Source organism: Eschscholzia californica, unplaced genomic scaffold (genome assembly GCF_041429995.1).
Source record: "Eschscholzia californica isolate CP2 unplaced genomic scaffold, dmEscCali1.0.p SCAF_2, whole genome shotgun sequence".
Lineage (NCBI taxonomy): Eukaryota > Viridiplantae > Streptophyta > Magnoliopsida > Ranunculales > Papaveraceae > Eschscholzia > Eschscholzia californica.
In genome coordinates, this window is record NW_028238309.1 from 49,264,303 (window position 1) to 49,279,654 (window position 15,352).

The following is a 15,352-nucleotide window of genomic DNA, read 5'->3' on the forward strand; positions in this document are numbered from 1 at the left end:
GGGTTTCGGGTGGGATGCGAGCTGGCGGAGGAATTAGGGATTTGGGACTTTATACTCGAAAGCGATTGTAAGGTGTTAGTTGAGATCATCAACACCGTCGATTCAGAAGCCCCATGGAAATTAAGGGATGAGATCGAGTGGATTCGAAGTCAGACGCATGAAAGACACGTTGAAGTCATCTTTACTCCTAGAAATTGCAATCAAGTGGCCCATAATTTGGCCAAGGGCAACTTAGTCCCCTAACTTTGATACTTTACGTGTTTAGTCCTTTCTCGGTTAACTTTCATAGGTTTTATACTTGTTGTAAACTTATGATTCATTTATGAGATTTATTTTACCCCCAAAAAAAAAAATAGCCCAACCATTCCATTGTTTACAGTAGGTCATATTTGTACTCTTACTTCACTCTGAAAACACCTTAAGAGTGGATCTGGTGTAAAGAAAAGGTCCACTAGTTGTAGGAAAGATAAAGAAAAGATAGAGAAAGTAGGAAAGATCAGAAGGCAGAGGGATTATTAGGACAAATAGAAAACTTGTATTATTATCTGATCAGAAGTACATAACTAGTTGGATGTATAAACAACAATAGGACTTCTCACACTGTGAACCCCATCTGACCAGATTAGTATTGCCGACGCGATTTCTGCTTTCTGTAATCCATCTCCTTCAGCATTCAATACAAAAGACTTCTTCTCACTTACAGACGCAAAAGACAGAACATTAGGCTCAACAGTCACCTTAATCCTATCATCCGAAGTGATGGTCGCCTTGTATGTCGATTTTGCATCGCCAACATTTGTTACCGTTCTTGGGAACTTGATCTTAATGGACTCTCCCTCTTTAACTTTTGCACCAAATGAAGGATAATTTAGATCTCTTGCAGTTCTGTTGGCAGTTTGATTTTCAGGACAAGTATGGCTAGTTATGAGCTTAACTTTGCTTCCACTGTAACCAATATCACAAAGCATATTGATATAATCATCACTAACCAAGTCATACACCAAACCAGGATTTATCGCTTTTACCGGGTTTATGTTACCCGCTCCAAAATCAAACACACTTACGTTACCCTTGGTACCATTCATAGGAAAAGCTATAGATAACAGGAACAAATTAGTAAATGAACTAAGTGATGGGAGGGTACAAAAAGAAGTAAAAGCATGATAGACTTAGTTGAAATTACCAGTAGTCATAAGAGCAGATTTAATAGCAGAAGGAGACCAGTAAGGATGGAAAGATTTAACATAAGCTGCTGCTCCTGTTGCATGGGGGCATGACATCGACGTCCCTGACAATACGCTATACTTTACAGACCTTTTATCGCCGGGTACATTCGATGGGTTACCTTTAGGTGAGAATGCAGCAAGTATTTCAATTCCTGGGGCACTGATATCTGGCTGTTATATAATACATGACAAATAAGTAAGTATTAGAGAAGCTAATAAAGCTAACTCGGGTGTTATTTGTATGGTTCTCATCGTCTTATTCTTCCTATTCTGAATCTGAATCATATGAGTCAATTAAGTGAACCTAGAATCGACCCGAATCAGACATTAGAAGTTAGACAAAAATAAACATTTTGAAATCTAGGAGTCAATTCAAACTCTTGAACCGCATATTAGATCCCGATGGAAAACAAAAACTACTTCACATAAATAAGTGATACCTTTACAATATCTGGTAAGATGCTGTTCGGTCCACGAGAAGAGAATGAAGCAACTAATGGAGCTTTGGAATTTTTTATAGACTCCGATTTGAGAATAGTTCCCACAGGTTTTCTGTTAGTTGAAATGCATAAGTTAGAGAACTAATAGTTTGAAGCACAAACAATCGTTATCTTTGGATACTTTTGTAAGCTTACTTGGTTGAGTTGAAGTACGAGAAGACACTTTTGCCGACCGTAGTATTTAAAAGAGTTGCCGGTAAGGGGTAAATGAATGAAAGATCGGAAAATCGACTTTCAGCAATCATGATAGTTCCTAATGCATTCGCTCTTAAAGCTTCTTCCCCTCGGTCATATGATTCACATATTACAATCTTGTCCTTAACTAAATTTTCATCGAGGCAAGAGTAGTAACAAAACCTGAAATTTGAAACAAGATGAATAAATAAAACTCGAATTTCTTATCTTTATATTCCAGTAATTGTAAATGCTAAAGTATCAAAATTTACCGAGCTTGTTCAAAGGAACAATTAGTCGAGACATTTTTCCCATACAAAATAGGAAATCTAGTTCCATTTAATTGAAAGCCATTAATAACATTACCCTGAACAAGAGCAACAAGGTCAATGAATAAGTGAATACACTAACATTCCATTGAAAATTGAAACACAACGTAAAACTACAGGAATCGAGAAAGTATACCTCGAATGTCTTCCCATTTCCAAGAACAACCTTGTCGATGATCTTACGATCTGTTCCCGTCGCTCCCACTGTTAACATCCAAGGTGCATTGCTAGTCACAGATTTCTGCCAGGGGCCGCTGTTACCTGCTGAATTCGATGTGAGAATTCCTTTTTGAATTGCATGAAATGCACCGATGGCAATAGGATCTTTATCAAATTCCTGGGGATCACGTGAACCTAATGAGACTGAAAGCATGTCGACCCCATCGGCAACTGCGTCATCAAAGCCAGCCAAGATGCTGGCGCTGCTGCAACCTAAGTTTGAACAGACCTTATAAACAGCAATTCTTGCAGATGGCACAGCACCTCTAGCATTTCCTTTGGCTATTTCATAGAAACTCACATCCTTCACTATGTTTCCTGCTGCAGTTGATGCAGTATGAGTACCATGTCCTTCGAAATCCCTCGCACTGTCGTCATCTTGATAATACCGAGCCCCGATGATCTTGCTGAACGTACAACACAAATAGACATAAATTGTTATGTATATATCTACGTTCAGATAGAATAAAAAACACGTTTTTTATAATTTGCTGATAACGAAATAAATGAGTAGGAAAATTACTTGTTGCAAGTGAAATTTTCGCCACCTTTACAAATACCCTTCCATTTCTCTGGTGGAGGCCCGAATCCAGCATCATTGAAACTTTCTGACTCTGGCCAAATTCCTGTATCTAATACTCCAACAATGATATCACTCTCAGTAGTAGAAGCCCTTTCTACAGTTTCTACGAATCCTAGAAAGTCCCACGATCTTGTTGTATGAAGTTGTAGTTTTTGGTCAGGAAATATAGACACTATGTCTTTCCTTCCTGTGCACATTTTGAATATATACATAAGTTATTTTGTATTTCAACAAAAAAAATTTTTGACACAATAAACGTATCAAAATCGGGTTATTCGCTAATTACCATAAAGCTTGCGAACTTCTTGTTCAGTAAGCTTCGCTGCAAATCCATTGAAACTTCTTTTATAACTATATACCATGACATCTTCCACCAAGCTGTAGAATAACCATGAATATAATTTTAAGTAATGTAAATTAAGCTATTAAAAGAACTCATGTTCGGCATAATGTGAGACAAACAACTTTTCTGCCTGTCTAAAATTTTCAGGAAAACTATTGTTTAATCAATACTACCTTTCCCCGATAACTTCTTTTAGAATACTCTCGTGATGAGATGTTGGAGAATATTCCGTCTCAGCTGGAAGTCCGCCTATGTACACGATATATATCTGCATGGGTCATCCACACCATCGTGAAGATCGAAGTTAAAGAAATATAAGGCACAAGCTTTCAACATATAGACTAGAAATTCGAAGTTAAAAAAATTAAATTTTTAAAATTTGGTAGTGCTTGGTTGTGTTTTTTTTTTTTGCGGATACAAAAGAAATAGATGTGAGTTTATGTATTAATGGTGGGAGTAGTACCACATAAGAAAATAACAATCTAATAGTCAATAGTATACTTTTCGGGTCATTTTACTCATTGTAATCGGTTTTGAGTCGTAAGACAACAAATTTAACAAAGTATGTTATAAATTATTCGAATTCTACAAAAAAGACAGGGGAGGGAGAACCCAAATAAGAGATTTGGTAGATTACACATCGCGAATTTGAAAATAACAATGCTATCTTGAATTGTATAAGTTCTTCAAAAATGAAAAACTATAAAAGTTCAAAGAAAAATCATTTGAAAATCGTAGTTGAGTAACACTTTTTATGGTAATTGAATAATTATTGTAAATGAGAGAAAATGCAATTCTAATCAAACATTAACTAGATATGAGAACAAACATTTCTATCCTCGTTAACACCAGCATCAGAAGCAGCAAAAGTTAAAATCGCCAGAAAGAAAATGGAGAAAATGCTAACAAGGAAAGGAGATGAACTCAAATTGTAAAAGGCCATTTCTCGACTCTAATGAAAAACTATGATTCCCCACAGGTGTTTAAATAGGCGAATGGAGAATTAATTTAGCATGTTGTTTTTAGCATATGTGGTGATTTTAAGACTCCGTTCGTATAATTTTTTGTTGATGGCTAAATATGAAAAGTTAATTGTTTTTTATTATCACGCGTTTTCCTAATATGTACACCACAAGCACATGTAAACTCTGTAAATTGATTGTTTCGTTTTGAAGAAGTTAAAAGCAACTCTTAGAGTAATCCAACATTTCCTTAATGGAGAAAGATAAAAAAAAAACAATTATTATTTATGACGCAGGACACCTTTTATACACCTATCCCACTATAATAATTATCTTAGCAATAATATTGACCTTTCTATGACTAGACTATTACATATTTTGCAACTATTCAATTCTTAACATCAAAACAGATGATATAAATGGTGCAAAAGTAAATGCAACAAGTAGTGGAGGTTTTACATCCCCATAGTTCGATTGTGACGTCCAATATTTCAAAAAATAGTGCCTAACGTTATTTTCTAGTTCTTGACATCTTTTATCTTGTTATGTCATTCAAGGAGATAATAAGAAAATTTTATGTGGTATAAATAGTTCTACCTAGTTGTCTAGAAAACTTTATACTCCATTATATATTGTTAATAAAAACTCAATGGAGACACGTCAAGAAATTTAAATTTTGTAAGTATATGTTGATGAAATACTCTTTAGGTGATTAGATGGGATCGACAACTGACAAGTAACTGGTTAGACAAGCCAAAAAAGGTAAACATGATTATTATAGTAAGACTGAGGAACGAGAGTCGAGAGACACTCCCATACTACGCGATCTTATGAGTGTTAGGATAGTCCATAGTAAACAATGAGTATGTCCATTGATCTAGTTACCAACATTATATTTTGGGTCTCTCAACTTATTGTATTGAGTTGGGTATGTGGTGTTCTTTTATTTTTTCCAAGTCAAATCTGAGTAGATTCAAATCGAAGAACAACATAAGTTTATTCTTCGACTTGTCTGAGTGGTTGATTTGGGATGATTCTTAGTCCGTCTGAATCATATGAATCAAATTCACAGAGTGAGAAGATAAAAAAAAACATCTAGAATGTTTCAAGGACCATAGGTGATTACGTCAAGTAGCGATTGAAAAATAGAACTATGGTAGTTCTAAGTTCGAAAGACTGATCCATGCTATCAGTGTTAGAGTAGTCAAAATAGAATACGAGTACTCGGTTAACTCTAATGATCAAGAATATTATATCTCGGGCCTATCAACTTAGCTTTCATTAGTTTAGTTTTGGGTTGGGTCTTCATAAACATCGATAGTGTGTTTGTTTTTTCCAAGTCAAATCTGAATAGACCTAACTCAAAGTTCAACACTTGTTTTGTTACTTGTCTAACTGGTTGATTTGTGATAATTTTTAGGTCATCTGAATCAGACGAGTCGGATTTATTTTTTCCTGTTGAAAGGACGAGTCAAATTCACATAGTGAGAAGAAGAAAGAAACATGACCTAATAATTTTACCAGGATCATACGTGATTAGGCTAAGCAGCAATGTATAAAACCGTGGTAGAAGTTCGAAGGACCTAACCATGCTATCCGTCAAAGAAAACCAACACATGATAACACCCAACTTCGATATCTCAACAAAATTACTTCATTATTGTCATTTTTAATCTGTTTGATGTCGTCTTTCACTTTAATTACTTCCACTAACTTAAGTTTTCCCATCAATTTCTTAAACCTAAAATTTTCCTCTTTCTCTACATGTTAATGGACAATCGTGGTGGGTTCCCCGTGGAAAACTCGAACGTGTAACCTTTAATGGTAATATGTAATTGTACATAGCAATTAAGTTGAGTTGTATAATTACATAATAGGCTAAGGAAAGCAACTCCTCACATATATTGAGCTTACCTTTCATGTGAGTTGGTTCTTTAAAGATTATGATAGCGTGGAGCCTTGGACACACATATGACATATATTAATTGGAAAGACAAATATCGGTTTATCACGAATCAAACTGTCCTTTTCATCGTTTTCATTGTCGATAATTACCCGAGTTATAATTTTGAGGTATTCAGGCAATAGGCATCAATCCATATTTGTATATATCTGAGGTATTCAGGGCATTAGTCTATATCAATCCGGCCGTCTATAATACAATGTTTATACAGATAGAATTGTTTCCTGTAGAAAAGAGAACATCTTCTAATATTAGCTATGCTAGTTAAGATTGTCAAAGTAACATTCTTACTCAGAAACAAATCGACAAACGTTTTAGTTAGCTATATGAAATACAAGAAAGCTCAATACATATGACTAACAAAATTGATGCTCTGCCCAGTAGGTTTCCCGGCCTGTGAGATGCTTTGCCCGGGTGGCCACGCCACGTCAGCCGCCGGATTGGTCCGGGAAACCCACCGACCATAGCATCATTTTCGAAGAAAGAATTCGTTCAAATAGTAAACGTACCGACAACACAGTGACGGATTATTTTTTTCAGTTTTGGGAACTTGGTTAAGATTTTCGTAAGACTATCTTGAGTTGTACTATGAGATGGAACTTGTAGCATTGTTTCGTTCAAGTTGGTAGGATCTCGAGGTCTTGCGAAAAACATAACTTGTATCTCTAAATTTGGATTGTGATTCTTATCATCTTCGTAATCCATGGTTGAAAGCTCTTGTCTACAAGATTAAACATTAAAGCTCAAGAGCTCTGGAAAAACATTCACAAGAATCAAAGATGGATTCGATTTTCTTCTCCTCAAAATCGAAGTGTCACAAAGCTTTAACAATGGAAAGTGATATAAACTCATCGACGAAAGCTCCAGCGGAAATTTACATTACAAATATGAAATACCTAAGTAAATTTACGAAGGACAACATAGAAACTAGCATAAGGTTGCATCAACTAGGTTTCCAGCCGAATGCGTCAAGTAGTGCGAAAACGTATTTGAATCATATTTGTGTAGGGAGGGGAAGGCCTACGCATCAACTGGAGCTCAGTTCCCACTTCCCCTACACTCATGGTTAATAGCCCAACCAGGATTAGTAGAAGATAAAATATAAATCATCTTATAAGTTTAAAGATTGAGACCTTTGGCAATTTTAACTTTGTGGGTTTTAACATTACTGAAGGACAAGTTCTAGGTTAAATACCTATAATCACTCAATGTTACGATGAAGACCATACGACACAGGAAATTTATAACAAAAGTAAACAACCACAAAAAGCGCAAGAGATTTGTGTGGTCTTGCCGTCTTGTTCATGAGATCTACTCTACAAAGGCACGATAATTTTCACTACGAGTGAAGAACAAGATTTCTTAAGGATTTTAATATTTGTAATTCACTAACACCCTGAGAGTATATGATTCCAATGCGTCTTGAGATCTTTTTCATTGCAAAAATTCAGGCTAACAAACAACTAAATACGCCTCACCGAACAGGGATAGGCCCTACACAAAATACACAACATACGTTGTATGATCGGAAAAAATACACAACATCCGTTGTATGATCGGGCGGATAACCGAACCACGGCATATATGTTAAGACTCCCTTGCGGCACCATGGGTGCCCTTTACACGAAACTAGGATAAGTGGAGTCGATTTCCATCAACCATGTTAACCATACTCATTCCTGGCGAAAAGTTACTGACTGCCTCTGGGTAACACCCACAAAGTAGCGACATATTAGTCAAAATCTGAGCCATAGAATGTGAGGAACTTGCTCTAGTGATCCCGGATTGCTTCATTTCCTGCTAGAGAAAGGATTTCAATAGCTTGTAGCAGAACCTGATTCTTCGCATTAGCTTGTTTTGATAGGAAAGCCCTTCCCTAGCTTTGAGCCAGTGGTTTCAGATCCAGGGACTGTAAGCAAGTTCCCATTGTCGGACATGTAGAAATAGTTGTAGTTAATTCTAGTGATCAAATCAGCCAAATGAGGAAAGTGCCCCACATTGAGCTTGAAGGATAGTACCTAAACACAGTTAAGAGAAACTGTAAGTTAGGTATGAAACTAAAAGCTGCAAGGTTATATGTATCTAAGTAAAAGAATGTCTATTATCTGCATGATGAGGTTGCTTCTGCCGATGCATTTAGTTAAGTTTGCACTTTTTGTAACAAGAAAGTAGTATGCACAAGTCAAGATTAGACTGCACAAAGCCCCCTTAAAAGTGCCTTAGAATTGGAACCCTCTTTTCATATCATGTGTGCGTCCGAAAGAATGGAGTACAATTTATGTAAATATAAGCCGAATGAAACACAAGGAAGTAGAAGAATACTCTGAGAAGGTTATATGTATCTGGTTTTCTCACCTCTCCTCCCCAAACCAGATAGAGATATGGATGATATGATAAAGGTGTTAGCCTATCATATCATGTGTGCGTCCGAAAGAATGGAGTACAATTTATGTAAATATAAGCCGAATGAAACACAAGGAAGTAGAAGAATACTCTGAGAAGAAAGGCAATGCAATCATCAAACTGTTTCTCAATTCGATCCACTTCCATCTCACATCTAGCTTTGATAGCGAGAGCTGCTCCACCACTACTAAGTGTCTGCTGAATGGAATAGAATTCGAGAGCCAATCTAAGGATACTTTTGACCCGACTTGCAATCAAAGCCCACTGCATTTTGCGAACACCAATAACATGTCTCAGTAAGTTACCAGTATCATGATTGTATTTTTTTTTTACTTTTTAGAATACTGAAGCCCATAAACAGATCTTTTTTGAAAAGTTAAAACCTTAAAATAGACTTAAGCTCTGAAAGAAAAGAAAAAAGAAATTCAACTTACAAACTTATCTGGAACCACAAAGCACTGACGCTGAATAGACGATAGATAGGCCTCATGAACTTCTATAACTTCATCAAGGGAACCAGCAGACGCCATACCTTCACAGAGTTCAATCCATGCACTGTGAAAAACCTGTATATTCAGTCCAAGAACGATTAGATTGAAAACTTTCCTCCTTGAGTAGAGTATTGAGACAAATTTTTTATTTTTACCCTGTCCATGACATACTGATGAAAGGCATCAACAAAATGGAGGAGCTTCTGCTCCACCAGCCAGTGGCGTTTGCGGTTGACTGCTGAACTGCCTCTACCCTGCATAATAAACTCCCAATATAAAGCACATGCTCTGAAAAATTTTCAAAGCAAAGCATGGGGAAAGTCCAAGTATGTCGAACCTTCCACATCCACCTACGAGCTTTGTCAAGGACATACTTTGCCCGCTTCACCTTCAACAAGAAACCCATCACCTAAATCCAACACAACTATCAAATGATCTGGACTATACTTGAGGACAACCCTTGTAGTTGTAGAGAAGCAAAATAAAATATTTATACCTGATTATACTTCTTAATTGCCTCTGTGTTTGCAATAAGTTCAAGAGGCCAAGAAACCTGTCATAACATATACCCTCCTCCACTTAAAAGGATGAGCTTTGAGAGATAGATGATTCCAACCTATAAATAATCAAGGTTTCGAAAGATACTCACCTTGTAAGTAAAATTCAGCAAATCAAGGGCATCAATACCAAAGTTATTGTTGCGGCTTTTAAGGTTATTGGAGACAAAGCTTGATGCAGTATTTTGCTCATTGATATCAGAACCTTCTTGCTTTGTGATTGAAACGACCAAAGAATCCGGACCACTTAAAAGCATTCCATCAGAGGAGTTTCTGATGGACTCCTGTATTAATCAAATATACTGTGATTACTGCCAGGTTAATAGATATGCACCTTTAACTACCAGCGAGCTCAAGTTCTCAACTATGGCGACATACAATCACAAACCTGTAATACGCCATTCAGCTCAAACTCGTCATCCCAGGATTCCCCCTTGTCCAGTTTATCAAAAAGAACCGTCAGAAACTGTTGCAGCAGATCACCTAACATCGTAAATATCAGTGATATGTTAGAATAAAATATCCTTTAGAAATAAGCAACCAAACCTTAGAAGTTGAAAAACTAGAAATTACCGGATCCTAGTAAGTAAATAGCACGTAAAACTCCAAGCTCATCCATCAACATCCAACCATTCATCAAATTCAATAAAATACCCTTTCCCACATAATCCACCTGCAATATAACATCATAACAAGTTAAACAGACAGGCACACTGATTTGTGGGAATTCTGGAGTTTTATAGACATTTACCTGTTTCTTTACGTAAACAATGAGGGACTCCTGCATAATAACAACAGGAAGTGGGGTGCCCTTTGGTTTGTTGTCTTGAATCCACTTAAGAATTTTTGATGTGAGGGTGCTATTTCTCTGAAAAGGCAAAAGCTCTGAAATAGAGAGATCTTCCTGTAAAAAAATGGTAAGGGCGTGTTAGAAGCACCATTGAAATTACACTAGATGAGAAACTATTTAAGAGCTACAACTAAAGCACCTGGAAAGGAGGAAGAAGATTTGGAAAGGGGCACAAGACTTCTAAGGTTTTTATGTCATTTTCTGAACGATTAAACTCGGATTCACCAAAAGGAAAACCAAACATATAGTCTGTCTCCTTGAGTGCATGGGGTACTCCATCAATTCCACCAAATATTGCATCTCGTAAGCTCTCATCATTTAAGGATGGAAGGTGATAACTTCTATGTATTTCTAGTTCGTCCACAAAGTTTTTGTTGCTACTAAGAAAGGTGCGGCAAACTGTAATCATCGGATTTTCGGGACAGAATAATTGTGTAAGGGGCTGACTTTCTGCAGATTCCAAAGTTATGTTCTCTTCATTGACTTCTGCTAAGCAGTCAAAATCTTTCATGGAAGATTCTGGGCGAATCATTCCTTGCTGTAGCATTGCATCCTGCAGGAACTTAAACCAGATCTTCTCTGAACATACTGAAGGTGGGGTGTCATTAGTGTCTTGATAACTCTTCTTTTTACCCATGGATGACTCAAATAATAGCTCGAGATTTGGTTCCCTTCGCTCATCCTGCACAAAGTACATAGAGACATGGCTACCGTCACCTATAAGACCAGCCAGTGATACACAAAAAACCTCTGATAGAGTTAGCCCCCCAATGCTTGTCCTTGGATTCTTCTCACTTGATTTCTGACGAACTCCAGACCTTTCAAAAACATCACTATCAGGATCTTCAGAACTGCGCAGTGAAGAATATTCTCTAGGGTTGTGCCGGATCAGTTGCAATGATTTACCAGCAGAGACAATGGCCTTGGCAATATCCTTCAGAAAAACAGGACAAACTTCAAGGCCTGACAAGCTTCGGTCTTTTCCTCTTGCCGAACTAGATGAAAGGATGGGTTCTTTATCAGTCATTTCCTTACTGTCATTTCTCATGGATCTACCATCATTGCCTCTTCCTATGGTAGAGGTCCCAGGAGCAACATTTCTGAACTGTGATCTCAAAAGGTAGCTCTTATCCCAGAACTCAGCCTGACTGATATGATTGATAGCAATTCCATTGTTGGCATAAAAGAACAGCTGCAAAGAAAATATTCAGACAATCACGAGTACTCAACATTTCCCAATCATAAATAAATGAGTCAAACTACAGATACAGATCATGTAACGCAATTACCTCCTCAAATGGATCGTCAAGATTTCCATCATAGAGCCAAGAATCAAGTGCTTCAATATAGGGCAATATACTTCCTACAAGTAAATATAATAGCATATGGTAGGCTTCCTCCTGAAATTAGCAAGATAACTAATTTAAAAAACCATATAGATGCACAATACAAAGCTTAAACTATGGAGCACAAGATGTTTCGCAACCTCGCCACCTTCCACGAGACTAACTTCATTTAACTTCATGTAGAGATGATCAAGGATATGAGCAGCTATTTCGGCAGCTGGAATAGATGGTTCAAGGTTCAAATCTGAACCAGGTATTGCATCATGCACTACTTGCAGCAGAAATTCGGCTCCAGAGCACAAACTGTGAAACCATGTATACCAGTGAGGCAGTGAGAGACCAAACAAATAGTGTAATTCAAAGACCAACAGTGACCCGCAAAAGGAGCCTAGATAACTGATGTGGATCAGCCGAGCTCAAGAGGGATACTTCACCCTGATCCCAGCTGAGAACAAGAGGGCAGCAACCCACTTTCTATTTTCTGTTTTGATTGCTCTTAGTTAATAATCCCTAACTGTAGGATTTCTTTTCTTGTCTATTTTTAATTCCTAGACTATTTACAAATTATGTCTACTGGTAACAGAGACTTGTTCAGCAAGTAGAAAATTAGTATTAGACCCTCATTGGACATTCTGCTGTCATATTTAAAATTGATAATGCATTACGTAAAGCGCGTCAATTATTTTCAGGATTTTGAAATAAATCTATGTGAATATAGTGAAGGGGATCACCTTGACATAGCATTCGCCAGACTTAGAAGTGTGCTTGTGGTCCCAATAGTAGAACTCACCACCTTCTTTTCCTCCTCTAGAGCAAGTGTACGGAACCTCTTCTCACAGAATGAAGTCAGTTATTTTTCTCTAGACAGTACATTTTTAAGACAAAAATTACATCATACATTATGTAGCGCGCATATATACCTTGAGCCATGCAGAGACTGAATTTGCAAAGGCCTTCAGAGTAGGAACTGATCTCAAAGAAGACTTGTCCACCTTGTTTATGAAAGCTTCTACCAACTGTAAGCATGTTGCAATATATACAAACTGGCTGAGAATGCCATTGAGACTTGCTTGAGTAAGATGACTTAAATATATCCCACTTTTGGAACGAAATTTTTGGGTCTTTTCATCCCAGTAAAATAGAGAACTGGAAAACCCTTGTAGCATTTGTAAGATACCCCGTACCTAAAATACAACAAAGCATGATAAGGCATCACAAATTTGAAGTTCAAATTCCATTATAAAGGCTCACATATACCAGTTCAATTTCATTTGTCCTCAATGTGGAGGATGGCGCAGCAAATGTAACACCCTCTGAGAATTTGCAACAAAGCCGGTCGACTAAACTTTGAGGAACTTCAACCTTTCTATCATCTGATGGAAAGAAACAGAGAGTATGTAATTTGAAATACAATGAGGTCATGATAAACTTTCTTTCTCCCACTCAGTACAATGTTATGATTTAAGAAAGAGGCTGCAATGCTTTCAATGGACCATGCAAACCCTGAGCACAGCGGCACCCTTACAAAAAGAACCTCGAATGTGATAACCATAATCCAAGTAGAAGAACTCTAATCACTCTTTATAAGCCTCCCAAAAATGCCGTTGCATGAGGAGACGCTTATAATGGTCACCGGGGAAATCTGAAAGCTAGGAGGGTTAGGAATTCAGTGGTCTGCGTCATATTATGATCTACTTGAGCTGGTCAATCTAGTGATTTGGGGTCTAGCAGTCTAGATAAAAGTATCAAATTGACTTGAGTTGCTGGGCTTTGATAAGATAAAATTCATTAACCTTAACTAGATTTATATTTTAGCCAATCCATATGGATAAATTACGATCTACAAATAAAAGCATAATTTGAAACTTTATTGATGTAGACGCAACGGAATTAAAATAAGAACAATAAAATAAACGAAGAACTGTAAAGAAAACGATAAATAAACTAAAACTTAATTAACTTCAATGGTTTTTCTCTTCAATATGAATATCAAAATAGACTAGACCTCCTTTTATAGGATAATAGACTTTCCTATATAGACTCAAACTAGGATTCCTAAATATTAAAGATACTTAAAACATTGAAACTCCTAAATAATAGAAATACCAACATAAGGTAATTTCCTAATCCTAAACTAACTAGGACCACTATTGTGGCCGACCGGGACGTGGGCACGCGTGGACGTGGGCCCACGTGTTATGCGCCTGCATCAGCACCCCGTTCCCCAGAAGGTTCGTCCCGAACCGTTTCGATGAAGGAAACAATGTGAGCCACCCGTATACTCTGAATTCCCCATGGCGATCCGTAATTCCCACTTCGAACGAATATTGCAGACAATCGGTAGAAGACAATGATGGACTGACGAACCCAATATAATCTGGACTCCTTGACACGATGAGATTCGTAAAATCCACAGTAGTGAAGAAACATCCAACAAATTGTGACATCGGCCGTCATCTTTTAGTGGGATGAAGAAGATTGCACATACCAAAATATCCTCTTTGAAAAATCGGACCTCCAAAATCATCTTCCAATATATCACGATTTCGTGTTCACCGGAAGCTAAAAAGTGAACTGGTGGTGAGATACTTTTCTTTTTCTTCACATTACTCTTTTCTGTTAATGTAGCAAGTATCCCATTGATTTTTCTAAGGAGCATTTTCTCGAACACGTTAGAGACACCAATTAATATTCCCATGTTTGGCCTCCCGTGTGGTAAGGTGAAGCTCCATCCACCTCCTTTCATTAATTCCCTGTTTCTCAAGTAAAGACTTTCAGGTGATGAAGCCATTGAAGAAGATGATGATTCTCTGCCAATTAATTTGTATGTAGGCATCTTTGTAATAGTTTCAGTTGATTTTTCCCTCCTCTCCACTGAATTTACAATTGACTTCTTAGTAATATACTGTGATGAAGAAATTGTTGATGGAGAAGATAACAAAACATAACTATCATCGGCATCAGTGTTAGTAATCAGATCTTTGAGCAGGAAACGTTTCGTCTTCATCCAGTAATCTTCAGACGACGATAATGTTGATAGATTGCTTTCATGATGAATTTGATTGAATTTAAACTGTCTACCGGAGAAGATTTCAGTAGGGTAAATATGAAATAAAAAGCTAATTCAAAGTCAACATCGCAAGTGGGATGATCTCCAATCTTTGTGTTATGATCACTCGATGAAGTATCATAGCGAAATTCTTCATTATCTGCTAACGTCTCAAGCCAAATTAGTTGATTATCTGTATATAGTTGAGCTCCCCAATACCTGTTATCTTGTGAAATTTTGCCTTTAAACCTCGTAAAAGTGGTAGCATTATCAAGTTGTGATCGTTTCTTGGAAGACTATAGGGTACATTTATAATTTGAATACGAAATAGGTGTCTCGCATGATAATGAATGAAGG

The 15,352-nt window shown here is 37.1% G+C and overlaps 2 protein-coding genes across 2 annotated transcripts; both read right to left on the minus strand.

Annotated features, from left to right (window-relative positions):
• Positions 1-515: 515 nt before the first annotated feature.
• LOC147558660 (subtilisin-like protease SBT4.3) lies at positions 516-4,446 on the minus strand. The gene is made up of 10 exons (XM_086657577.1): positions 4,204-4,446; positions 3,548-3,642; positions 3,318-3,409; positions 2,972-3,218; positions 2,366-2,855; positions 2,173-2,267; positions 1,862-2,083; positions 1,667-1,778; positions 1,184-1,397; positions 516-1,093 (listed from the first exon to the last, which is right to left on the minus strand). Exons 1-10 carry the CDS (start codon positions 4,315-4,317, stop codon positions 564-566), a joined length of 2,211 nt encoding a protein of 736 aa, XP_086513703.1. The 5' UTR covers positions 4,318-4,446; the 3' UTR covers positions 516-563.
• Positions 4,447-7,699: 3,253 nt separating this feature from the next.
• On the minus strand, positions 7,700-13,401 carry LOC147558661 (uncharacterized). Its single transcript, XM_086660395.1, has 16 exons — positions 13,204-13,401; positions 12,867-13,130; positions 12,678-12,775; positions 12,087-12,249; positions 11,890-12,000; positions 10,740-11,792; positions 10,502-10,654; positions 10,324-10,423; positions 10,139-10,233; positions 9,843-10,034; positions 9,690-9,746; positions 9,531-9,602; positions 9,349-9,447; positions 9,137-9,268; positions 8,793-8,966; positions 7,700-8,317 (listed from the first exon to the last, which is right to left on the minus strand). Exons 1-16 carry the CDS (start codon positions 13,366-13,368, stop codon positions 8,147-8,149), a joined length of 3,099 nt encoding a protein of 1,032 aa, XP_086516521.1. The 5' UTR covers positions 13,369-13,401; the 3' UTR covers positions 7,700-8,146.
• Between the last annotated feature and the right edge of the window lie 1,951 nt (positions 13,402-15,352).